The sequence below is a fragment of the Neofelis nebulosa genome, chromosome 16, assembly GCF_028018385.1.
Source record: "Neofelis nebulosa isolate mNeoNeb1 chromosome 16, mNeoNeb1.pri, whole genome shotgun sequence".
Classification (NCBI taxonomy): Eukaryota; Metazoa; Chordata; class Mammalia; order Carnivora; family Felidae; genus Neofelis; species Neofelis nebulosa.
In genome coordinates, this window is record NC_080797.1 from 39,808,881 (window position 1) to 39,835,704 (window position 26,824).

The 26,824-nt window shown below is 45.9% G+C and overlaps 1 protein-coding gene across 3 annotated transcripts in view; it reads right to left on the minus strand.

The window, feature by feature from the left end:
• Positions 1 to 4,078: 4,078 nt before the first annotated feature.
• The window catches only part of SPOP (speckle type BTB/POZ protein), a 68,497-nt gene continuing 45,751 nt past the window's right edge, over positions 4,079 to 26,824 (minus strand). The window contains exons 1-10 of one of the 3 annotated variants that reach the window (XM_058705480.1): positions 24,461 to 24,598; positions 24,080 to 24,165; positions 23,674 to 23,795; positions 21,593 to 21,744; positions 21,337 to 21,464; positions 14,562 to 14,739; positions 11,465 to 11,520; positions 10,873 to 10,995; positions 6,670 to 6,812; positions 4,079 to 5,347 (exon numbers count right to left, since the gene is read on the minus strand). In XM_058705480.1, coding sequence (XP_058561463.1) covers positions 5,203 to 5,347; positions 6,670 to 6,812; positions 10,873 to 10,995; positions 11,465 to 11,520; positions 14,562 to 14,739; positions 21,337 to 21,464; positions 21,593 to 21,744; positions 23,674 to 23,771 — 1,023 coding nt within the window. In that variant the 5' untranslated portion in view covers positions 23,772 to 23,795; positions 24,080 to 24,165; positions 24,461 to 24,598 and the 3' untranslated portion in view covers positions 4,079 to 5,202. Of the gene's footprint in view, positions 5,348 to 5,376; positions 6,523 to 6,669; positions 6,813 to 10,872; positions 10,996 to 11,464; positions 11,521 to 14,561; positions 14,740 to 21,336; positions 21,465 to 21,592; positions 21,745 to 23,673; positions 23,796 to 24,079; positions 24,166 to 24,460; positions 24,606 to 26,824 lie in introns of those variants that run through there. The other 2 variants (XM_058705479.1, XM_058705481.1) reach the window with 2 other exon arrangements.

Consider the following 26,824-nt stretch of genomic DNA (forward strand, 5'->3'; position numbering starts at 1 on the left):
TAAGCTCACCACTGAACCAAACTACTGGCTCCTTAAAACATCTGAAAGGTCTAGGGCGTGTGAAGCAAACTTTTACTTGCAAGACGGATACGTGGAAAAAGCATCGCAACGTATGTGTGTCTAAATTTAGGAAACCGTCCTCAAAATTGCATAAGGGCTGAAGGTGATTGTTTTCTTCTTCAACTTAAAACTGCAGTTATTCTGCATACATCTTATTACAAATATCAGTTACTAAAGTGTCATTTTATGGAACAACCTGTACACCGTGACTTCAAGACAAAAATAAACGTGTTGACTAAATTGAGACGGAAGTTCTTAAGAGTGGGTGGGAGAGATTCCTCTTCTCTCTCCCTGCCAAACTTCTGCAAAGAGGAGCTTATACTCATTCTATATTTGCTTACCTTCGCATCAGTCTTGGCTTCTGCCTCCTGCCTCCACCATTTGACAGAAGCCGCTCTAAGGTAACCAAAGGACTTCCTTACCGCCCAATTCTAGTCTGCTGTTCAGTCCTCAATGTCATGACCTCTCTGCGTTGTTTCTGAGGGCCCCTCCCCTGCCTCCTCCAGTAGACGGAGCGTCCTCCACCCCAACCCTAGCCCAGCACAAGGCTTGGCACCTTCCAGGTGCCCGGCCCTTGTTTGCTGAATCACTGGCCTGAGTGTTCATCCCTGGGACTTTGGACGTGACTGTTCTTTACTTGGCTGGATGCCTGTTTGCTCAGACATCAAGAGAGTAAACCACGTGGGGGGCCCTTTTTTCCCTTTGGTTTGTCAAGAGCTCACCTGTAAGGGTTTAAGAAAGCCACCGCTCTCCCCGTTTCCACTGGGCCTTATGAGCAGGTGTGTGTGCCCTTCACTGCCAGGCAGACTCTTGGATTTCCATTTCCTCTTTGGGCCCTGGGCCTAAGCCCCAAAGCTACTCCTTTGCCTTCTGTTGTTTCTTGGCTCAGAGTCAGGTTGAGTGACCTTGAGGAAGTCACATTATCACCTCTGCAAGCTATACGATTGGGATGAAGGGGAACCGTGCAAGACAAGCTGGCAAGTGCTCAAAACTCCTGTGAGATCTGTAAACCGTGGGTCCCGATGCCACGTTGCCGTACTTGAGTTGTGCATATTTTATCTTCATAACGTGTTCCCCCTAGAGTTGATCCCCTTCAACTCCTTAATCATTTCTGTTGCTCGTGCTGAATTCCCTCAAGTCTAAAATTCTTTTCTCCTAGAGCTGCAGGAGTCGGAACCAAACAGCATTCCAGATGCCACTTTCCACTCCCAACATTACGGGATTTACAGAGGGGGAGTGATCATCTTGCTAATGGCTTAGCGGCATAAAGATCCCATCAGTCAACAACATTCAAGTTTCCGCTCTCATCTGGAGGTCAAAGCTTCTGGTTCTCCCAGCTCATTATCCCAAACACTGATCTTCCTCCATTGGCTTTCTCGCTCACTGCCTCCGTGAGGTGTCCCCCTGTTGGGTCAAAGGCCCCCACGTGGTGCGGTCACCTCTCAAATTAAAAGGGGGAACACACCTCCACCTTATGCAAACGCGTACACGGAGAGCAGCCCAACGATCCTCACCTGAATGTTAGATTAGTCAGCAGGCCATTAGAAATGAATCTAAATGATGTAGGGCAGAGTTCAGCGAGAAGTCATGAGATAAAGGAAACACACGGGGCCCAGGCTGATTAAAAAGATAATTGGTTGTGGAAAATAAGGTTGGGTTCCAGCCAAGACTTTGTCTTTGACGAAGATAAACCGACGGATCCAGTACAGTCGTGTTGGGAGATTCAGCTGCTGTGCTTTTGGAGGAGTTGAGGAGCTGGAACAAAGCAACAGTTTCAAAGTGCGGCCCCGACTCCCCCTGTTTGTTTTTCTGCTCATAAACATACAAGCTGTTTCCTTTCATCTGTACAGGCTCACACAAGACGGAGAACCCACAATAGGTTTCAATCAGATTTACAAATGGATGTGCAGGATGGGGAAGCCAGAGAGATCTTTTGGCCTAAGAAAGGGTCCCCATGTCCCCGGCTAGAATTAACAAAACAAACAACAACAACAACAAAGAGGAGTCTCTCTACGGACCTGAAAGGCCAGCCGACTTACCAGTGACAAAGAAAAGAGAGGCCTCTCTTACCTGAATTGTTAAAACCCATAAAGGTGTTGGAGAGGCCCCACGGCAACACAGAGAGGTTTCATCTCCGCAGAGGGAATGGGAAAATTTTCCACGGATGGCGAGATACAGCGGGGGGGGGGGCTGACAACAGGGAGGAGGAGGGGAGGTGGGGAGCGATGCCAGATACTCGATTTGGGCCTGAAACCATAACTCCAAAGGTTCTGTGAAACTACTTGCCTGAAATATTGTTTTGATAAATAAGCCTATACCCTTGTGGAATTGAAATCTCCAACTGTTCCACTGGCACGGACATCTCTGCGGTGACAGCACATGCCCCAGATTGTGGAGTTAACTTGAATTAAATTTCAGATGTGGGGGAGCTAAGGGAGGGGGGTGGCGGCAGTGGGAGGTTTATGAACAGTATGCTGGGGCTCTGATGTTGTCATAACCAGATGGCTTCAACTGTATCAGTTAAACAAAAACAAACACGTCCAGAAATAATATCATAAGGACAGAAGCGCTGAGCAGCCTCACCTGTACCCGAAATCCTAACAGCTGTGTACCCACAGTAAAGCCCACATTGGAAATTCCAAGGATATTGGGAAATCCCAAAGAGACCTTCGTCCTGACAGAAGCTCGGTGCCGGGACTGCCTCCTCCCCGAGGACATATTCCCTGAACCACCGGCCCCCAGCCCCCCAGCTTTCTACGAACCAGGAGGAAAGCAAATCTGAAACCGGGCCGGTCCTCCTGGACTCTCTGAAGAACAGCCCGGCAGAGGCCTCTTTCTAGAGCTTTGCTCTCGCTTTTCCCTAAGAAGGAAGCTTTCACTCAGATCTCGTACCTAAACTTTTCAGAAATGGAACTTCCTCCGGTTACTTACATAAGCTCTTCAGGGCACTACATCAGAAGAACTGTCGCTCATGCCAAGACACGCTCTGAGGCATGTCACTTGACTTCCCTGGGGGTCCACTGCTCTTTGCTATAGAACGGGGAGGTGCTATCATCACGTGGCGGTTGGGAAGTGAAATGCTGTACGTGAAGGTTCAGCGAGAACAGGAGAGCTGAGCGAGTGGAGTGGCCCGAGAGGCCATGTGGGTAGAGGTGTGCTGGACCCCTGGGCCCGTGCGCCGACCCGGAAAGTGAGGATGAGGCGGCACAGGGCAGCGGCCACAACACGGAGAACTGGGCACTGCCTCACGTGACACTCAGGAGGAAGCTGAGTCGTACAACGGAGTGGCTTCTAACAAGCAGATCCTGTGCTCGGTTATACCGATACCAGAGCAAAGCCAGTCCACTCTCGGACTGGCAAGGTCAGTGGAGACTGGGACACCTGCAAGGGCCAAAGTCACTGGAGGGAAAGGGAGGGTGGGATATGTTGAGTCTCCCGTCTAAGGTCAAACAGCACACACCTTGGCCACATGGCCAATGCATTTTCCAGAGAATCCCACCGTCCTGGCCTGTCCGACACTGCTGTCAGAAAGGCAGAGGAGCCCCAGAGCGTTCTTGTGAGCGCGCTGGGAATTCAGGCATTAACTCTTCTGGAAACACATCAAGGCAGTGACAGAACCAGTCAGCGATAATAACTTCCCTTTATTTCATCTCCACGTTCGTGTCCCCCTGATCTTTTTAGAATTACCTAGGAGAAGGGAGACTGGGACTCAGGTGTTAGAACACGTAGGGAGTAGCCCCCTCCCATTACTTGCCTCGGCAGAGGTGGGAGCCTGATCCCTCATTAGGAGGTGGACTGTGGGACAGATACTCAAGACGGACAAGACACCAGGAGATGCCGGGAGCTCAGAGAGGAAGCTCGAGATCAGGGAGACGCGACAAATCCCCATCGACGGACATTTCAAATATCATCTCTGCAAGTTAAGGATCAAACGAGGAGGCCTTCGAAATCCCTTACCGAACTCAGACCCACGAAACCAGCCAGGTGAGTGGAACAAAAGACCAGAGATACCACACAGTACAAAATAGTAATTATTTATATTTTCAAAAAGAAAAAAATTAACATTTGGAAGTTGTCCCCTGTAGGAAAGGGGTGAAGTGGAAGGGACGGGACTGGCTCCTCTGCAGGTGGCAAGTCAGGTGCAAACAGCTGAGCAATCTGGGCTGGGATTCTTGTCACACGGCATTAATAATAAAATCTCCTTTTCTCTTCTTTTTGTTCTGTTTTTGTTTTGTGTTTTGTTTTTTTAGAAAAGCGGGGGAGGAGGGAGGAGAAATAAAATCAGAGAAAAAGGCCAAAAAACATTTTCCACAATATCTAAAAACCGAGAACCACGGTTCTTGTCAAGACAGTAGGAATTCTGGATGAATTGTTTTTTCCAGTTTTCAACACCAATAAAGGTTTTTTGCAAAAGCCACCACATCAGACACTCATCTTCCAGCTCAGATAACCTCCTTCCCCTTTCGCCTTCACTTGTTTTTCATGAAAGGATAAAAGGATGTATTCCGTTCTTGCAAACAGTAAGTGCTAACAACAAGAGGGCTCTGCTGATACTCGCACGGTGGTGAAGAGCTTTCACAAACATCCGAGTTTCCGCACAGTTGGATGGACTACGATTTCTCTCAACATAAATACTACTTGGGATCCACAAACTGATTTTTGAGAAATTCTGCAAAGATCCTTTCCTCTTGCCTTTTCTTTTCCCTTCTCTTAAAACTAAATGTCTTTTTTTTTTTTTCTTTTTTTTTGTTTTTTTCCTTTTTGCTCCAGGCACCTGACGATTTGTTCTGCTCAGTCAGATGCAGACAGGTTTCTCCGAAGTGCCACCGCCGGGATGTCCTCAGGGTCGGCGCCTAAACTGAATCCCCACAGTGTCAAACTCGGCCGGGCCAAAGGGAACACAGTGACGCAGCAACAGGGTTTTCATTAGGTTGGACAGCCCCAGGCCCTGGGCCCTTCCCTCCCCCCGTTTCCCCCAAGGTTACTTAGTGCTGTTTTAAAAGTCTGGGGGCCACGATGCAGTCTTTCGCCCCCACAACAGAGTAAAAGCTCCACAGATCGCGCTGTCTACCTGGTGGCCACCGGCAGCAACAGCGGCTGCTGCTTCAGGAAAATAAACGGAGTCTCACAACAGGCAGGATCTTAGGACTGCTTCAGGCGCTTGCGTGGGGGTCCCAGAAAAGGGCACTGTGCCGAAGCCAGAGAGCGGTACGCCTCAGCCACCAAGTGGGGATGTGACACCACCATCGACTTCCACCCAGAGGTCTCCAGGACATCCGAAGCGTGACTAGGAGGAACGTGGAGAGAGGGGTTACCAAAGGCACGAGAGCAAGAGGGAGCAAACAGCCACCTGGGTGGTCTAACTTCCCGGCGGCCACCGCAAAGGCTGTCTCTGCCGAACGTTTAGGCAGAACCCTTAACGTACGCTGAGTTCGTCAGACAGCGGGCCGACAGGTGACCGGGCTGTGGCTGCTGCGACTCTGAAATCCTGGGTTTTGAGCCCCTCTGCTCTCAGATACAAAAGGTGAGATGTTCCTCAGGCTCTTCTCTGCTTTATCAATGCTCTTGAGACTGACTGGTGACGCTGCTAATACAGAGAAAGAGCAAGGACTCTCTCCGTCAGGCAGCTCTGAGCTTCTGAGCTTCCGTGTGGCTCTGCCGTTTTCTAGTCCCTGACCACAGAGCAGATCATGGCCTGGGGCCTGATGGCTCAAAAAGGAGGGGATCATAACCACACTCTACGGACTGGTTAACATCTAAAAAGTACCACGCCAAGTGTCCATCACAGAGCGAGCGGTCCCTAGAAGGAACATTTAAGGGTCTCTTCTCTCCCACTTTTGCCACGATTGGTCAACTCCTTTGAAACAATCTTATAAACAGACTTAGTGGAAGCGGCGGATTCCTGTTTTGGGGCATTTTCTGTGCCGAGTAACATTCACTCGTCTACCCGGCAACCTCTTAGACCCGCCCGAGCCCAGAACTGCTGCTTGTGAGGGTTTTTTAAGGCCTGCTTCCCCTCTTTGGGTTTTCCCTAACTTTTGTTCTCCAACGGGGAGAGAGCCAGGACATGCCCCACTGAGAATTACTGCAGAAAGTAATACGGCCAGGTCACTTATCGTACGGGTGAAGGAACAGATGTACTGGAGCAACACTTCTTTCTCCAAACGGTATTTAACAACCTCAACTACTGATTACCCCTTCCCATTTGTCCCCATTCCACAATCAACTGTTGGATGCATTTTACTAACTCCTACAAAACATACTTGGGTTCTCCCGGAGATCTACATGCCCTCTATTAAAGCCTTGAGTGTGCAGCGAGGACACTGCTGTTTGGGGGACACAGCTTTTCCAGGCCAGCAACTTATCGTTTTCATAATTTCCCATCACCGCGAGGAAGTAAGGTGCCTCACTCACCAATCGCATTAGCCCCGGGAGAGCAAAACCATCTTCCAAACTGTCAAGCTGAAGGGAAAGATGAAAACCCTCTACTTACTACTAAAAGGGGTTAATGAAGCTACTTGCCCGTTTTCCTCACTAATTGAAAGTCTTTCTCGTCTCTCTAGCTACCCCAACTATCTTGAAAGAACATCTTTGAAGATGCCAACTCACTAGTTGATGAAATCCACTGCCTGAGTTTTCAACTGATCCGCGCTGTGGAGGTCAGCCAGGATGAGAATTTCTGCGGCGTTCTCCACGGAGAGGTTACTGCAGAGGGCATCCTCACACATGACCTTCAAACGCTCCAGGGCATACTGTAAAACACAAGCGCCGCGGCCGTCAGAGCGGGAACGGCTCCGGCTGCCGCTACTGAAGCCGTTTTCTTCAGCTGTACCATCGTGGATTCCTGAACAAAACCGCACGGCCCGTGAGAAGGCTACTACTGCAATTAGAAAACATAACCATGCCCCCAAGGCTGGAATGAAGACAGCTGAAATAATGTGCCTGGCTGCCATTCAAGTCCTCAAGTCTGCCTATTAGAAAGATGGCAATTACAGAGCAGACCCCCAACCTCAAGTTCACCCTGCCCCAAGTAGGATGCAAGTGTTCCTTAGACCACCACCACCCACCCTCCCTTACCACGAGGCATAAAACTCTGCTTCAGGCCAACAGGACATCACGTTTGGCATTTCTGCCATCCTTTATTCGGAGCCAAACTAGGGCGAGGCACAGCCCTTTCTAGGCGGGCACTGTCACCAGCCCGGCAGGGAAGCCCAACGGGCCCATGAGGCTGTGAAAAGGAGCCCTGCGGTGACTTTCAGCAGCATCGGCACCACTAGTTGGGCCTCGATGAGGGTCAACCCAAGGCCTCCTTTGAAAGAGAAAGGGATAAATGGGTCCTCTTCACTGGGGCTGAAGTTAAGATTCTCAGGGCAGAAGGACAAAGTAACAGAGACCCTGGATCCTGTTCCGATCTAAAAGCTTCCTATTTTCCAGAGTAAAGGGTATAAATGTCCCGGAAGTGAAGGTCTAGGTTAACACTGGGCACATCTGACCTAGCTGATCTGTTCTGATGCCGCTGGACTACGTGCTCTCAAATAGGAGATTATGAACATAACTAAGGAACTTCAGCAGCGAGGAGGAAGGGATAAAAGGAGGCACAAAATGTAGTTAATCAGTTCACAGGAGAACGGTTTGCTTTACGGGCAGCCACAGTCTCCGTATAGGTCCCACCTTGAGGACCTCAGAACGCAATGACACAACACTCCTTGAGGCCGAGTCATGGCAGTCAGACCAAGACAATTTCATTTTTACGAATCCTGGGTGAGGAGGCATATCTGTTGGCACTGTGATCTCCTGCAGCCAAAAGAGAGTTTTATTGGTTTTGGTGCAGCTTTAATTTTTTACATTTGAGTAACTGGAAAACAGTTTCCATGGAAAACAGGAATGACACTAGACAAGCAAGAAATGAGGTGGCCGTTTTTGTTTTAAAAGGCTGCAAAAGGTTGAGTAGATGGTTCAGTCTTTATACAGTGCCGCACAGAACATTCCTCTCACCCTTTCTCGATGCCTTCTTTTAAAAAGGACTTTTACCGTGAACAATTCTGATCCCTGCTGCATAATTAGACAAAAGTAGCCATTCTTGTCCCTTAAGGGACAAAGTTTTTTTTTTTTTTTTTTTTTTTTTCTTAATTATGCTTCTGAAAAACCTGCCTAATGGTTGTACTTACCCAAGAGATCGAAATTGTGTCTCCCAGGCCTGGCCGACGTGTTTTGTTTTGTTTTTGGTCTAATTACACATGTCCCCAGGAGACTGGAAAGGCTCAGAAGAAGCTGTTTCAGCCTCTTGGGTAAATTCTAGATGTTTAGATCCTTCCATGAAGGATTTCTTATTCTGTTTTCCTGAAGCTCACAACAAGGTGTAAAGGTAAAAATATTTTAAAATAAGCTTGGAGTAGAGACTGTCTAATGGGAAATTCTGAATGGAATTTGAAAATGCACCTTCGCTTACTTCTCATTCACAAATTTAAAGCACTGCTGCGATTCAATTACTTTATCTTTTAAAACTGTAAGTTAACGGCACTGTACTGAAAATACCGTCCACAGAAGGTCAATTCAGGCTGATCCCTGCGCTCCGTGCGCTCACAGGGGCTTCCCCGGTCGGCTCTCTGGCCGAGGAGCAGGAATGGACACCCCAGGAATGCCGCAGATGTCAAACCCTGGCTCTGAGAATATCCACCGCTGAGCCTTGGTATTTCCGTCTAAAAAGTGGGCCTTTTGATACTACTCGTCCTTACGGGAGCTAGAAGACGAGAGGGATAAACAAACAACCTGGTGCGTGTAAACTTCACCGAAAATCAGAGGGCAGGTGAGGCGCAATCATTATAAACTCATGTTTATAAAAAGCTGTGTCTTCTGCTTCCCCAGAGTTCACAGTGTGTATTTATTGCCTCCACTGAAAGCAAGATTCCTGTGGTCAGAGCTGAGCTGGCTAGACTGGGAGGGCATGGCATGTTCACAGTGCTTAACTGTATTAATAAAATCTCGAAAAGGTGATAAGAAGGATACAGCTATTATTCAATCGTTTTCATCAGTAGCACCGATGGGGTTTACATGCCTCATCCTCTACAAACATTCCGAAGAGCTGATCAATAAAGATAAAGCTTCCAGTGTAAAAACAAGTACTTCCTCTGTTCCCAAGGTGCAAAGCAAGGTGGAAGGAGACTATTCCTGTGGGCCAATCCCGGGAAGGCTCTAGTGCCCTTCGGTCTGAGCCAGCTTTGCCCTCGGATGGGTGCTGCAGCACTGTGGCAGGAAGCGGCAGCACTTCCGGCAGGGAACCGTCCTTCTCACAGGGTGTACTGCTGGCCAGGTTTAAGGCCTTTTAAGGAAAACTTTCACAGGATGAAGAGCCACCCAACCCCCCAGCTTGTATTTCCTCAGACCACAGGGCCTTGGAGGACAGGTTACCGAGCTCTTTCTGATGTATCTACACAACGAAAGTCAGTCTCCCAAAGTGTGTTTTGGGGGCCACTAATCCCCACCGGTCCCTGAAGGAAAGGATTCCAGGGTTAACTAAATTAGAGAAATGCTATCATATTCTTTTAGATAACTCACAGCGCACATTAACATAGTAAAGATTCTGAGAAATCCTGCAGTGAGACAGCAACACACAAAAACCTCAATTTGACTTGTTTAAACTCAGTGCTTCATTAACATTTCCCCCCAACCTTATTTTGAGAATCACTGGCCAGTTTTGGTCATCACCTTATTTCCTTGATTCGAAGATCCATATTTTAATTTTCACACTTTAATAATTCTCAAATTGAAGTGTATCTTACAATCGACACACACGTTTATTACAGTAGTATTTCTTTTTTCCCAAGGAGCGACCCATCATCTCATAATTCTGAATATGGTATATTTCAATAAATACCTAGGTAAAAGTTGAAAATGCCAACCACGACCCTGAGCAAAAGATTATTCTCTTGTTGACAAAGTTGCAAAGAAAGTTAAGGAACTCAGGGGAGGTAGGTGGGTGGAAGGATGAAACCGGTGACAGAGGTGAAAGAGTGTGCTTGTCATGATGGGCGCAGGATGACTTACGGGAGTGTTCAATTATGGGACCGTACACACGAAACTAATATAACACTGTATGTTAACTAACTGGAATTAAAAGGAAAATAAAATCACTCACTGTTTAGAAAAAAAAAGTTAACAAACTCCAGAACACTTCATAAATTATAAGGCCAAATCATAAATCCAAATGTTAGCGTTACCTAAAACTTCAGTATCACCGTGCTTATATGTAATCACAACAGTGAAGGAAAGAGAGGTAAACATCAGACTTATCCTTTTTTATAATCAAGGTGACCGTGTAGTTTCCTTCATTCAAAGCAGGACACTTTGAAAGATAAAAAGGGTTCTACCCATAATTGTGTTGGCACCCACGTGTAACGCAGGACTGTCCTGGCCACACTCAGACACAAGTTCATCTGATGTACTATGTAACGCAGCCGCCCAGTGATGAAACTCAAAAGGTCACAAAAAACTCCTCCTCTTGTGGTTATTTTTCTTGTCCTTTCCTTTTCTTTCTTTTGAGAGAGAGAGAGAGAGAGCGAGAGAGAGAGAGAGAGCGAGAGAGAGAGAGAGAGCGTGCGCGCACATGTGTGCATGTGCTGGGGAGGGGCAGAGGGAAAGAGAGAATCTTAAGCAGGCTCCGTCCAGGCCCAGAGCGGAGCCTGACGCACGGCTCAATCCCATGACCATGGCTCAGTCTCATGGCCATGAGATCGTGACCTAAGCCAAAATCAAAAGTCGGAACCTTAAGCGACTGAGCTACCAGGCGCCCCTATTTTTCTATTCTTATCTCACCTTGTCAGCAGCTGCCAGCAAATCATCAGCCATTTTGTCGAGGTTCGGAGCCTTCCCCGTGTAAATGAAGCACATCATTTCCTTAAAAACTTCAGGCTCCACATCATTGATTTCAACCCGATTCTATGCCAGAAAAACTAAAAATGAGAAACATTCCAACAGAACAAAACCCCCAAACAATTTTCATGACTTTAAGCTCCGGTGGGAGTAAGGCGTGTATCATCTGAAACCTAACACGAATGGGCAATCTCTCTCTGCCCTACTTCATGAGAACAGCTTTTCCTCCTATCCTATGCACCACCTTTACCCTCTCAAATACAAGAGTTGTTTTTGTTTTTGTTTTTGTTTTGTGGACTTCTTCTGAGTGGAAACACCTGTCTAAAACCCTCCCTCCAAACTGGATGATCTACCTGGGACACAGTGAGTTTGCTTTACTTAGAATGCTTCCGGACCACCTCTCCCTGCTCTGAGAAAGTGAGAATGCTACGCCATTTTAATAACACGACTGGAAAAATAAATCTGGTGTCAAATTAGGAAATCATCTGGATCTAGCCACCTAGCTACAAAGACATATTTTCATTCCGTCACATACCTTTTTGCTCTCCTCCATTTCATGTTCAAACATGGCACTAAAAACTGGAGAACGAGCTACAAAGTGAAAGGGGAACAGAGACAGATAAGGTTATCACACTGAAACCTCTTGGCTCTTCTGTTATGAAGAGACCACTCTGTTTCCTGTCCCATTGCTATAGGAAAAGGGTCTTAGCCTCAAATTGTATCAGAATAATAAAATTCCTTTCTTCTTCTATTATACCAATAAGCAAATAATAATACATAAAGGGGGAAAAAGAAACCAATACTTTCTTCTCTTTTTCTTTTTTAAATGTTTGTTTATTTGAGGGAGAGAGAAAGAGAGAGTGCACGATCACATGCACGCATGCAGAAGGGGCAGAGAGAGAGAATCCCAAGCAAGTCTCACACTATCAGCGCAGAGCCTTACATAGGACTTGGTCACACGAACTGTGAGATCATGAACTGAGCCGAATGCTCAACCGAGCCACCCACTCTTTTTTTTTTTTTTTTTTTGCTTTTTAAAGATTTTATCTTTAACTAATTGCTACACCCAACATGGGGCTTGAACTCACAACACTGAGATCAAGAGTTATATGCTCTACTGACTGAGCCAACCGAGTGTCCTGAAATGACTTGCAAAATAATTTCTCATTAGCTCCATTCCAACCACTCATTTGAAGCAAATGACCTATGCTGGCTGACAACGATCTCCTCTGGGTAGACGTGGGGGTTCAAATGGAAGATCCTTCATGTTTTAATACCCGGATTTTTGCCTGAAACCACGACACCGACTTTCTCCAGTTCCAGGGATCACGCGGCAAGGAGGTCAAGAACAGGGCTCGAAGGCATCCATTAGCTAGAAGAAGTGCATGCTTGTGGATGGCAGGTTGTCTGTTCCTTCAAGCCATGCACTCACATTAGAGATGATAATGCCCCAAAGAGGCAAAAACAATCTTACAACCACTTGTGGCCCTTCAAAACTCAACCCTTCCTGACAAAATCTTAATCTCTGGTATTTACTGTCTCCCATTAGGAATAATTTGATTTTTTTTCCCCCTTGGAGGAATGGGGATAATGAAAAAAGGTGAGAAACGGTGTTCGAGGCCATGCCCACTGTAGTCTAATGAACGTGGACAAACAAGTCCACTTAATTTCAACCATGAAAGTGATAAAAGGCCTAAAACACTCAAATTTTATCATGTTGCCCAATAAATCAGAGGTTTTGGCGAAAGCTGAGACTACCAATATCCACCTGAGAGGAGGACCAGACGGAATATGTAGTAGAACTCTGAGCTAACAGGTTACTTGAACGTTGGCCTACAGTTTCTGTCCGCAAGAACTAATTTTGGATCTGTCATTTTCTAACCACATTATCTTGGGCAAACCACTCAACCCTCTGAGACTCAATATTTTAGTCTATTCCAAAGAGATATTCGTTCTCATTGCTTTTATTTCAGAAGGCTCATCAACTGTAAGGTACTAAAACACTTCACAGAAGTTGAAGATTAAAGGGTTGGTGCTTTTAGTAAAAAGGGAAGGTCCGAGCAGCAACAGGCTTAGAGGGTCTCCGGTGGCTAGACAGAAACTGAGGCTATGCGAATAAATAAAATCACTTGGGGGGAAATAAGGAGAGGGAAAGAGACCTGAGGCGGACCCTTAGGGACACCAGTGTTGACAGGGATGCGTGAAGAAGAGGGAGGCCACATATCAGAAGTAGCCAGAGCACCAGGAGGAAAAACCAGGAGAAAGGAATCAAGTACTATATGAACTAAGGAATCCCTCAGATTTAGGAACTAGCAGGTCACAGAACTTTGGAAAACTGCTTTCGTGGCATGGAGGTGAACTGAGGATAAGTGGGAGGAAAGAAGTTGAGACAGTGAATGTGCTAACTCAAGAAGCTCAGCTCTATTTAAAGAGAGAGAGAGAGAGAGAGAGAGAAAGAGAGAGAGAATAAATGAATGAATAACTAGAAGGAGAAGCCCGAGCCTGTCTGTTTCCAGGCTGGGGGTAAACAGGCAATTGGAGAAAGAGAGACCCAGCAAGGGTATGACTGGCAGAGTGAGGCTTCTGCGAAGGCGGCCTGTGATAAGAAACAGAAGTCGAAAAGATAGGCTGCTTTGGCCATAAGGAAGAACACCCCCCCACGGAGAGCGCAGGGAGAAGGCAGGTAAGGCGACAGACAAGAGCGGAGGGAGAAGGGCCTCAATATTCTCTCAGCAGCGGCAGCAGCGGCAGCACCAAGCATCTCTTTTAGGAGCTGGAGATCGAAGGAGACCAGTAAACAGTCTGAAGTATCTATTGTTATGAAAAAGAAAGGGAGCGGTGTATCTGCAGAAGAGCTCCTGACAGTGCCAAGAGTCTAGCCGAGCGTGGAGACGCTAACCTAAGAGTTAATGACTTCCTTTGGCAATACACGGTAACACCTAGTTGCGAGCAGGAACAGGAAGACGGCTGGATTGAGCCAGACTGAGGTTTTGCCAGGTGTGTGTTTTAGAATGATACTGCTGAGAGTCTTGGTAAGAAATTTGCTGCCTGAAAGTTCACGTGACTTCCTCTTATGGCTTATGGTCTGAACAGAAGTTTGTGGCTGACTGCTATGCCTTCGTGGGAGGTGAAGTCAGTGCTGCCTTATCGGGGGCCGTTCCGTGTCAGTCTTTCTGGTCGTAAGGACCAAGGGCCTCTTATGAGAGCAAGACCTGATCTTCCATGTCATTCTCATTCTCCTATAGCATAGTCTGTACTGCAGGGAGGGCTAACACTCCAGGGCTGGGGGACTTAGCCAGGCGGTGGTTTGGTCCTGGGTCTAGAATCTTCTCCATTACATCCTAAGTCCCTATCTGGGGGCTAACACCTGCTCTCTACCGGCGTTTTGACATCTACCCTCTAGGTACAGAGGCATTCAATACACATCATCATCCACTGCTCGACAGTGGTGACCTAATATGGACAGTAGTCTTCTGGGTTATGACAACTCACGTCCCCACCATAAAAAAATACATCTAGTTGCAGTTTTTCTGCACCAGTTCGAAAAAGTGATGTTATTCAAAAGGTGATTATGCAGCCACGGTTTTTCTTTGTTTCACCAAAACTAAAGCTTCCCATGAATAAATACCAACCTGCCAAGATAGCTTTGTGAGCCTGGAACTCCTGGCCAGCAACGCACAGACAGCAGTCTGTGAACCGGGAGTTCTCCCACAGTCCTCCCAGCTCATCGGCCAGCCGGCACTCAGGGACCTTCACCATATTCATAGTGTTCTGGCCAGAAATGTTGACGGAATCTTGCACCACACTCACCTGTGAAAGACAAGGAAATCTAGTCCAAAGGTTCTGTCACCAGGAATTTTCTTCCCAGCAGGAAGAGAGATGACTTTTACCTCGATGCTGTAGTACATTCAGATACAAACGTTAGTCATGTTCTCTTGAAACCACCTCCACAAATGAAGGCTTTATCCTGTGGATCAAGTAATTTCCAATCTGCCGTGATCATACTTACTCTACACCATCCTAAGACGAGAAGCACAAAGCCCCACAAATCTCCTTCTCCTCCAACTGCTAATAAGCTCCACCTCCCCTGCCCTGAAAACCTGGGCAAAGCCACAGGGCGGCGGGGGGAAGGAGACACGGGGGAACGGGGACACTGACCTAAACACGTATTAAACCTCAAGTATTTACCTTATTCTGCCTTAAGCAAAAGGTCAAATACAAAGAACTCCTACAGAAACTACCACTTAAAACTCTCTAGAAGCAAGAATCTGATAAGCCTGAAAGCACTTAATTTTAATGAGGTCTGGACCACGAAAATAAAATGCAGCCTCTACTGGGCCTGGTAAATAATTGGCGCTTCCTCATAGAGGTTAGTCTAATAAACAGAACTGGGCTTGGGAAGGTCTTCCCTAGCAGTGATAGCTGGGTGGGTAGCCCACACCATTTACACGCTTTTACTCGGTCCTTTGTGACGATGACATACAAGATGGCTGGCTCCAGCTAGACATGCACTTACTGCTCTGGAACAGAATGAGGACCACAGATTTACGGAGGGATCCAACCCGCCACGACGACTTCAACAGCAGCGTGCTTTAACTAGCTGAATGAACTGTTCAGCCTAAGCCTAGATAAAAACCCAAGTAACTTCCAAATGGGTCAGTGAAACTCAGATAAATCTGTTAGGATACCGAGTACGAGGATCTATACATCATACAGCATCCCAAAATAAATGGAAGCTACCAAACTGAAGGTAAGACCCAGCAGATCAGTCTTCTGCCTAACAACCACTGCTGTGCCTCATCTCCATCGTATGGGGTTAGGAATGTTAATATAAAGCCGAATTCACAAACCTTGAGGATCGGCTCCTCACTCTTGCTACTGCTGTGAGTTAGATGAGAAAGACAGCTTAAGGAACATGCTAAATGACCCAAGTTTCTCTCACCCTTCAAGATGCAAGTTACCCCTTAAATGCAGTCACAAACCCAGAGGTAAAATGAACGCCCCATCCAGGTGACCCGTAGTCTCTTTTGCACAGGAGTGAGATACTTACTATCAGCTCGAGAAATTGAGTCATTTGTTTAAAACTAGCCATGGTGATCTCTAGCAATGAAGCAGCCAAGTTAATCAATTATGAATGTACTTAACGTTTGTAGCACATTTATCAGAGCCAGATTATAACATTATTTTAATAGCTCGGGACCCAGCACAAACTCCCCCACAGAGATTCTCTCTTGCCCTAAGACCTCTAGTTTGGTCTAGCCACTTTCTCATACTAACATCAAAAGTAGAAGTTTCCTGTTTCTAGTCATAGCCTGGAAATACGGATTTAAAAAAAAAAAAGAAAGAAAAGAAAAGAAAGGAAAAGACCAATTAAATCCAACTTCCTCATTGGGAAAGGCTGGAACGTCTTGGGATGGTCAATGAAGGGAACGGAGAACGCTTCTGGCAGTGGGTTCCTAAGCTTAAATTAAACCAGGTTGACAGGAGCCCAGAGTCATTAACGCTCGATGGTGATTTACTAGACTGGGTAAAATGAATTGGCAAGAGCTAAGCTGAATTCCGAGCTATGGTTACCGGCGGACCCTCTGCTGGTTGGATGTGCGCTCGGCAATGAGGGAGGCCCAAAGACTAGGACTTGTCTCGCTGGGGCCATTCCTCTCTCCAGACACAGACAGAACACAGCAGGAAGGGGAATGTACCTTTACTGTCTGAGCCAGACTCGTGCTGTAGATATATGGATGCCTGGAGTCTCCGGAGCTCTGAATGTCTGGCACCTCTCACCAACATTAAATACGCTTAATTAAAAATAAATTTTAAATGGCATTCACAAATGAGTCTTCAGAGTCCAAACTTTCAACTCAGGAAGGGATTGTTTTCCTCTGCAAACGATGATGCTAAAATGAGACCATTTTGAGAAAAACTAAAGATTTTTTTTTTTGTTAATGCCTGTGAAGTCGACTATGGAGACTCATTCAGAATTGCAGCTGTGAAGATGACGTGACGGTGACATTTATGTCGTCTTAGAAATGACTGCATGAAAATGTCTCAGGAAGGCTGTATACCCCTCTATGTTTCAAGTTGTAAACGGGCCTCACTTTTAAAGTCGATTCCTCTTCTTAGAGAAGAAAATTCCATAAAAGACTAAAGGCTGTGCCAATTCTTGTACATTTTATCTAAACATAAAAAGTCAAGGTGAGGCCAATGGAAATGTATTTTGAAGCTTCTATATAATGATAACAATCAAGGAAACAATAGGCTGCCGCACAGAGATGGTCTGTAGCAGCAGCATTACTTCTAATCAAAAGCCCGGCAACAATCTAGACATGCGCCGAGAAGAGCACGAATGAGAAGAGCACGAATAAACACTGTTGCATATTCGCTCACACAGCACACTACTACAGAGCACTAAAAGTGAAAGAACTCTAGTTATACCCGCCACATAAACACATTTTAGACACACGATGCAAAGACAGCAACGTGACCTACGTGACCTGCGAACGTTCTGACACCATTTTTATCAAGGGCACAAACAAGCAAACCCGAACAGGTCGCTGTTCAGGCACACAAATGAACAAGGGGATGATAACGTACAATTTGAAACAGATCATCCTCTGAGTGGGGATGAGGCCCAGGGGAGAGGGGAGAAGCACACAGGCCAGTTCCGAGTTACTGGTGACGCTGTTGGGTCGGGTATTAGGTTTACAACATTATGTTTATACCCTGTAATAATGTTACATATTAAATCATTTCCGTAGGTCAAGAGCACTCGATATTGGCGTTATCAAACAGTTCAACCAATATCTCCAGACCATCCACTAATAAGATGATAAAAAAGAAAAACAGACCCACATAATTTAAAATTTGGTCAAAATACATATTCCCAGGCCATGAGAGGATAGTCTATGTTTGAGAAGGAAAGTGCTATTTTAAGACTCCACTAGGGTCTAGATAGTTCATATTTGGTATTTCATTCATACGGTGTTTCACATTTCAACTTTAATTGCAACATTACAGACAGACACCGGAATCTTCTACCTGTCAGAGGCACACGCAGTGAGAGAGGGATATATGCATTTTTATGGTTTATAGCTATTCGTTTTCAATATAAACAGAGAGAAGAATCAATAGAAGCTGAAACACTTCATGGAGATTTTACTGTGAACCAAATTATTAAAGGGAAAATTAGGGGCGCCTGGGTGGCTCAGTCAGTTGAGCGTCCGACTTCAGCTCAGGTCACGATCTCGCGGTCCGTGAGTTCGAGCCCCGCGTCGGGCTCTGGGCTGACGGCTCGGAGCCTGGAGCCTGCTTCCGATTCTGTGTCTCCCTCTCTCTCTGCCCCTCCCCCGTTCATGCTCTCTCTCTGTCTCAAAAATAAATAAACGTTAAAAAAAAAAATTAAAAAAAAATAAATAAATAAAGGGAAAATTAAAAGCGTACAGCCTCCACAAGCCTTTCATCGCCAAAGGAGACCGTCTCTGTTAAGAAAACGTGGTAGAGCCCACGCTTCCTCGGCCGAACGGCATTCGGCTCCGCGTGGCGCCGCGTGGCGGACGAGATGGGGGGAACGCGCAGCTGCCACGGCCCGACACTAGTTTGCTGTACAAGGTTAGGAAAAGTTACCTGACCTCCCTAGGCACTGCTTCTCCCCCCAGTAACGCGAAATGAAGGTAAGAGAACTAATCCGGCTCCGAGGATTGTGATGAGAGACAATTCAGGGAATGCTTTGAAAATGCTGCCATAGCGACTTGTGAGAATCGTCCCATTTCCTAATAGACAAGAACGTCACTGAGAGGTGAACCCAGCGTGGCGCATTATAAACGAGACTGCTCGTGCAGCGATCTAGTTTCATTTAAATGTTCATTAACCGCTGAAATAAAGCCCAAAGACAAACGTGATTCTCAGCCTTTCGCCTCAGGATTCCCTCGCGTGGCCTCTAGGAACAGCCAAAAGAATCCACGGAACAACCGTACTTTTGTTACCAAGATGCAATAAGCTCGTTTATAAATAATCCACTGACCGATAGGAGGGAAGTACCCAGGCCAAAGGCTGAGTGACGAACGGAGCGGTGGAAGACTCATAACCTAAATCTGTATGTGGACATCGACTGCATAAAAGCCTCTGAATAATAAAAAAATACTAACTAAACCAATGATACATAAAATAAAAATATGAACCAAATACCGGTTTATAAATAATCCACTGACAAAAGGGAGCGACAGGTCAAAAGGACAGAGTGTGCAGCAAAGAACGATCTAGCTTTGAAAAGCACTAAGAACTCAGATGAGCTGCAGACATTTTTAAAACCCACACATCCAACACCCCACCCCCCCCCCAACACGCAACCGTCTTGCAATGCTGAATGCTACTAAGTCCGCGGAGAGCCTGGGAACAGAAACGAGTCTCACTAGGCACAAGCCCAAGCATGAGAAGCAACACTCAGCACCTGTGGCCAACAGAGAAGTGTGAGCGGAACAGATGGCACACCTGGTTCGATGGGAAGAAACCGATGGCATCAGCAGAACTCAGCAGACGTTTCCCTGTTCAACATCTCCTCATTTCCAAAGTGTCATCTCACTTCCCTTCGAAGTCAGTAAGACAAATCTAAACTTAACCACAGGATTTCTCCTAAGAGAATTTCATATGGGGAAGTGAAGGGAGAGAATTTCATATGGGGAAGCAAAGCCTTGGACTTAACCACAGGGTAAGAGACTGCCAAGCGAGGGCAGGCCAATTGGTTTCCAAATCGAGAATGGCGATACAGGGGTTGGAGTAGCTGGAAGGGATCTGGGGGGATGGGCTGGGAGGGGGAGCAAAGCAGAAGAGGCTGGACCGACTGTGGACTGGAAAATGTGGCGATAAAGGTTGAGGCTTTGCCTAGAACACCAGAGGCGAGATTTAGAGATTTCTCTTCTTTCAGAGAACAGTTCAAAGACTGGCTTTCGTTTCCAAAAGAAAATAGAATTTTCCACTATTTTAAAATCTTTCTGAAATATAGGTCTCTAAGAGAGGTAAGACTCAATTGATGGTCTTAACGTTTCATAACATCAAAGCTCATACAAAACCACCTAATTGTTCTCATTTTTTCACCAGGGCAACCGAGCACGATCTGTAAGTAATAGGACTTACACAGAATACAAATTTCAAGTTCCCAGACAAAAACAACTGCAACATTTTATGTATTTACAGAGAGGCCGTCACTCTAGTATTTCCTTCTTTCACTTAGCAATGAGAAAGGAGAGGAGGTAGCTATTATGCGACTATTTATGTATTTAGTGCAGTCCTTTAATAAACTATGCATCCAAAGTTTTCTAATCCCCAGCAACTACTCTGCAGAAACACTCCGCGAGCTGTGACCGGGGAGAGAAGCTGGCGACTGCTGGCCAGGCCTCTTCCACAAAAGGGCAGGATTCCGAAGGGACACCCTGCCCCACTGCGCAGGTGGTGATAAGCCTTTGGACCTGTCGTTAACTCACGGTGTGAACCTACCATTATGACAGAGCACACTGGCAGTCGGGGAACTTGCCCGCACCCTCCCCGTGAAAACACAGCGGTCACTCTCAAGTGGTGCCGCTCAGCAAGTGGTTCTTGACCATACAACGCATAGGGAACACAAAGATCCCATCCGACTGGAGGCTTCATTCGTTGGTGACTCTGTGAGTTTGTGAGGATCTTAAATACACGGATAATGGCATGAAATGACTGACTAGTATATGCTTATTAAAGAAACCACTTTCTACCTCACTCTCACTTTGGGATTTTTACTTCAAGGCTTCTCCTGTAAACCCAGAAAGGCTCCTGGGTCACTGGTGAGAGAAGGACGCTCCTGGCTGACTACACGGAACTCGCCTAGCCAACCACGAGTTAGAGAGCTATACCTACCCTTCACCCTGAAAAAAATGGTTCTCACCTTCCTAATTTCACAACCACTCCAGCGAGACAAAGCGATATACCCAACTCCTGGCAAGAGTCATCCAGTAGGGCAGAAAAGGAAAGTGATTTGGAGTCAAACACAAGTAGCCTTCCCACTTAAGAAGTCGGAAAGGGTAACGGGACAAATATACATATTGAGTTGCTGGCCCTTCTCCTCGGCTTGCAGCACCAGCCCTTCCAAATTCTATCTGCAAACACCCGCAATGAAAAAGCCAGAATCCTGACCCAAGCAAGTCAAAAATCACTCCTACCAAGATGGCGCACCATCTTTGTTTTTAAGAGCGGCAACGAGCAGAAAGCTGAGGTGCCCAACAAGCCCGAAATCACGACAGTTTCAATCACAGAAGTAACACTTGGGTTGTGCCACACCACTTGGGGATTTTTCTCACTCTCCATCCCTGAAACAACATAATGAAGCCTGCCGATTCCCAGCAGGTCTGGGAATTGCTCGTCGCACCGTGGGGTAAAAGGACTCACCTCACAGAAAAGGGTAAGCTTGTCATCAGGGAGAAGCCCGTTGGCCTCATCCAAGAGAAAATCTCTACGGATGAATTTTTTGAATCCCCAGTCTTTGCCTTGCACAAACCTATATGCCCGTTGACTCTCTGGAGTAGGAAAAAAAAAAAAAGTCATATTTAGGGTTACTCAGAACACAGATCAAATCTACAACTTGTCTGTGTATGAAGCTGCTTGATGTGAAAATAAAGAGTTGCATGAAGAGCAGAACATTTACCCATAGCTTTGGTTTCTTCTCCCTTGGCATTCAGGATGGAGAATTTGAATTTTGCCCGAACTTCACTCTTTGGACAGCTGACCAGTAACAGGTAAAGTGACAGGTAATCTTTGCTTTCTTCATCTAGCCCTTTTGGGTTTACTCGCAAACACCTGCCCAAAACAGACAGGGGAAAAAAATATAGGTCAAAAGCATCCATGTTTGTAGGTTTTGTGATGTGACAGGAGATACAAAACATCTATTTCTTGAGAGAACACATTAAGAGAACCAATCCAGACCCCATAGCGGGAGATTCTGATTCAGCAGAAGACTACTTTGGGAACCACTGTTTGGGAGCAACCTGAGTCACCTTCTAAGGAGTAAACAATAAAAATAGAAGGGCATTCTAGAATCTGACACCACATGCCTTACATCTCTGCCTCTTTCCTCACAATCTCCCAAATCACTCTTTTCTCCCCTGAAAACATTTGAAAATTGAGCCTACTTCCACTCTGTTCTAATCCTCAGTCTCAGGAAAGGCTGCCCCTTCTTTGGTCAGGACTATAGTGAAGCCATGAAAAACACAACGTTGTTGAGCCCTTTAATATCACCTTTGGAGAGAAAAAGTATTGCAAAGAAATGTGTGAACAGCACATAATCTTCTACGGACATTTTATCAATCTGGCAGTAATATTCTAAGACTGAAATAAAGAAGGCAGCATGGAGGAAGCACAGACAAAAGCAAACTCCCATTCCACAGGATAGAGTTCCAAGCTAGGCTTCCAAAGAGAGTCAGAGATGACAATCTGTTGCCACTGAATCAAAACGAATTTCAGACAGAATTTAATAGGTTCGACGGAGTTACGTTGTAAATGTCATTAGTTGATCTGCATGTGGTTCACACTGCTCCCACCACATACAATCCACAGGCCAGATGTATCCTTAGGCCTTGCCAGTGTTACGGCACCTCTCTCAAACAGGTGGCCCAATGCACTGCCTCTCTAGGGTGTGCATATGCCGTATACATCACTGTATGTCGTGCTCAAGATGCAAATTTAAACACAATGCCTAAGAAGAAAGCGTTCTCTCAGTATCACCTAGTAATACACTGCTTAATGTACACAGCCAACAAACAATGCACGGACGGAGAGTTGTTGAACTCTTCGCTGGGTTATCAGAGATCAAAACTGGTGGCTCGCACACGTGTTCCGGTCTTTGCAGCGAGCATATGGTTGCATCCTTAGCTGCCGGCTCCTCAAGGGGACACGTGATTTGGATGGGGCAGGTCTGACCTCCACGCTCCGATCATATTCCTCTTGCCACAAAGATTAATTGAGGGAACACAAACCTAAACCAGTCAGTGGATGTCTGCGTATTCTTGGCCACACGGTTAATTCAAACAAAGTTCAAAGACTTTTGTCGAATGGCAGGTGTTACACCCGTGGCCACTGCCACTCATCCTTCAGCCACGAGGGTGGAGCCAGACTTCAGACGTTCAATAGCGTGGACAGCAGAGAGGGAGGGGGTCCTTAAACTCACCGCTGGGCTGCTGGGTCCAGCTGCCTTCCAAACCATCCTACACCCTGGGCATTCTGATTGCCTTAGCAAATACATCTCCTCTATTGTTAAAAGCAGGCAATTTAAAACTTGAGATTTTTTTGCGCTAACATCTGAATTTCTTGCTTTTCTCGAATCAGAAAATATGTCAACGGTCGGCCCTTACTCCCACATAGCTATAGACAGCTGGAGCTGAGCGGCCACCACCCTTTTCAGAAGGACGCTCACTCATCTGCCAAGGGGTCAACGCTCGTACCGTATCGTGTATGAGTATCATTTACAGCACTGGCCCTCCTTACTCATTTATATTGCCCTACAGCCATTTGAGTTTGCCGGTCCCTGACACAGTCATTGAACTAATTCAACAAATGTCCAGTGAACACCTATCATGGGCCCGGCACTGTTCTAGGCGCCGGGGAACAGGTCAGGAACAAAACAGAGTCTCCACCTTCGAGGATCTCACATCCCAGCCAGGCTGTGTCGTAAAACCGAGAAAATGGGCAACTTTTAGAAAAATGTTTATAGCTAGATACGTTCTTCCTCACCATTTCAGTTTATCATTGGCTCCTGATGAAAAGGTTGAACTTTTAATGACTTCACCCATTTCCTCCCGGCAAAAGCTAAAGTTATTGATGGTCCACATGTAGGAGAATTTCACTACCTTGATCTGTTGACAGAAAACCAAGAAGCGATTAAATAGGAAGGAGGCAACCTAAAACACAGGCTGAAGATCAGATAATCATTTCCCCTCCCTCCCTCTGCATGGTTCCCATAGGAAGATAGCCCTGTCTGGCCAGCACGGAGGCTCAGCTTTTTCTGTCCCTCACCCACATCTTAAGAAATCTCACAGTGACCAACTGCTTTCCTGACATTTCTCCACGTCTCAGAAACGCTGGGTGGAAAGTGAGAAAAACACGGACAGGGGTGGGAAAGCAGATAATAAAGCCGTACCTAAAATGAGCCTTTGCTCAGAGCAGCGTTCGGCAATTGAGACGCTGATGCCACTGCCTGGGGTTGCAAATCTCAAACCTGGTTTCCTGTGAGTTGCCCAAAGAGGAACACATTTCCATCAAGGTGGATAGAAGTGGATCTAGTTTCAAAGATCCCCCCCACCCCTCTTTCAAGCTCCAGTGAAAAACACTATCCTAGGACGTGGAGATTCCACGAGGAAAACCAAGGAATGGAAAGCCGGCAGGTACTTTTTCCGTCTGCTATCTGACAGTTCTGTCCTAGAGAAAGCAGGAAACCCAGTGAAGAAAAGAAATCTTATTCTTTTCATCCGCCAAAATCCTCCCAAGGTACAAGATTTACAGAGTGAAAACGTGAACCTACCTGTGTGTAGCACCAGCTTTCAGCTACGGGGCCACTCGACATTTCTGCCGGAGGCGGAGGACTTGGAACCCTTGACATCGCCAGTTTGAAGGTTAAACGAGATCTCCAAAGTCAGGGGACAAAGATTTCTGTTACCCTCTTCACCCTGGTTGACCCAAGAAGCATGAGGATTTTATTAGATTAACGGCATACTCTCCTATTTCCGTTTGACCTTGCAGACTGGAAACTCTGTCTCCTGCCTGGAATGCTCTACCTTATCATTCAAATGGCTCCTTGGCATTCAATGCTAACCTCAGAGAAGATCACCTAATCTACAGCAGCCTACTAGTCTCCATTCCGTCACTCTATTTTAATCTTCTGCCCAATCCCTAATATTATCTTACAAATGAGTTTACTCAAAGGGCACAGAAAATACATTCATGAAAAGGCAGCCAAAGAGCAGCCAGCACAGTGACCACCACATACGACTTTGCCACTGGCTCCTTCCCCAGAGGGCAAAAAGACCGCATCCCTAAAAGACAATGACCTTGTTACCACCCTAACTACTACCGCATCTTCTACAGTTCGGTGCAAACTTATTAAGGGTAGTCTTCCGTTCTTCACCTCATTGCCAGCTGCTCTCTCAAAGGGCAGCATTTACTTTCTTGGATGTGTTCCTTTCTCTGCAGCAGTAGAGAGCTCACATACATACTCCGTCAGTACCCAATTTTCCAAATTCTTCTCCTTGCTGTTTTCTGATCATTCCTCAATCTTTCTTATTAGATTCTCTTTCTCCAGTGCTATTCCCATGGCTTCATTCTCAAACGTTTTCTCAATCTACATTCTCTTTCATTTTATCCATCCCCAGTGTCAAATTTCTGCCTTTATACAAATGATGCCCAAATCTAACTTTGACCCGTCTCCTAAGCCTCAGACCATTTTCAAGTAACTGCTATACATCTCAGGGTGTATACACCACAGGGTGTCCCCGGAGCAAATCAAATCTAAATCAAAATTCTCCCTTTGCAAGGCCTTTCAAAGCACAGAACCATTCGACCACTGGTGAATTTGGTTATTCATTTTTGAGAGAGAGACAGAGAGCATGAGTGGGTAAGAGGCAGAGAGGGGGGGACACAGAACCGGAAGCAGACTCCAGGCTCTGAGCTTTCAGCACAGGGCCCGACGTGGGGTTCGAACTCATGGAGCGCGAGATCATGACCTGAGCCGAAGTTGGACACTCAACCAACGGAGTCACCCGGGAGCTCCTGTTCTTTAAGTACAATAAACAAAGCCAAAAAACAAACTGAAAAAAAAGAGCTTGTAATGTGTGAAAAAGGATAATTTACAAATTGATATATACATTTTCGACAAAATCCATAAGACAAAAGCCAACGACCCTATATAAAAATATTGTTCACAAAAAAGGAAATAAAACAGCTCTTAAATAGTTTTACATCTTTCAGACCAGCAAGAAAAAAAATCAACCATATCACGTACGGGGATATGGGGACTCTCCTACACTGCCAGTGAGGCTGTAAATTAGTATGTAGATTTTAGATAGGAATTTGCTGTTTGCAATACGTTGAATATACATGCAACCTAAGACTTAGTAATTCTACTTTAACTGTATATGAGCTAGTGGAGGGGTTCTCAAACTTTAGTGCAGCAGAATCACCTGCTGGGCCCCATCCCCAGAATTTCTGATTCAGAGGTTTGAACTAGGCCCTAGAATTTGCATTTCTAACAAGTTCCCAAGTGATCCTGATATGCTGGTCCTGGAACCACATTTTAAGAACCACTGCCCTAGAGAAACTCTGCCCGTGGGCAGAAGACGACACAGAGAAGGCTGTTCAGTGTGGCGCTGCTTGTAACAGTGAAAAACTAGAACAAACTAAAAATCCATTAGGAGGGAAATAGGAAACTAAATTGGGTTATTTCCATATAATGGAAAACCATATTTCAGGATTTAAAATTAATGAACTAGATCTGCAGCACCACGGAGACGAGATCAAACACAACGCTAATGAAAAAAAAAAGCAAGTTTTGGAATGGCATGTGCAGTACCTTATTTATGCAAATTTAAGATTTATGTATTATTTACAGATATATACATTCAGTAGAAGTTAAAAAACCAAAAAGGAAAAAACAGTGACAAGCTATCCATCAGATTCGCGATGGGAAAGCAGGAGAGAAGAATGAGGCCGGGACAAGGACAGAAGGCAGCTCAAGTTGCTCTCTCTGGTTTCTTCTCAAATGAGGATGATCTGAGGCAAATATGACAATACATATATCTGATGTTTGGGATGACAGCCACTTGAGTCTATACCATTCTTCCTACTGTTCTGCTTCATTTTTTAAAATATACTGTATTGTAAGAATACTATA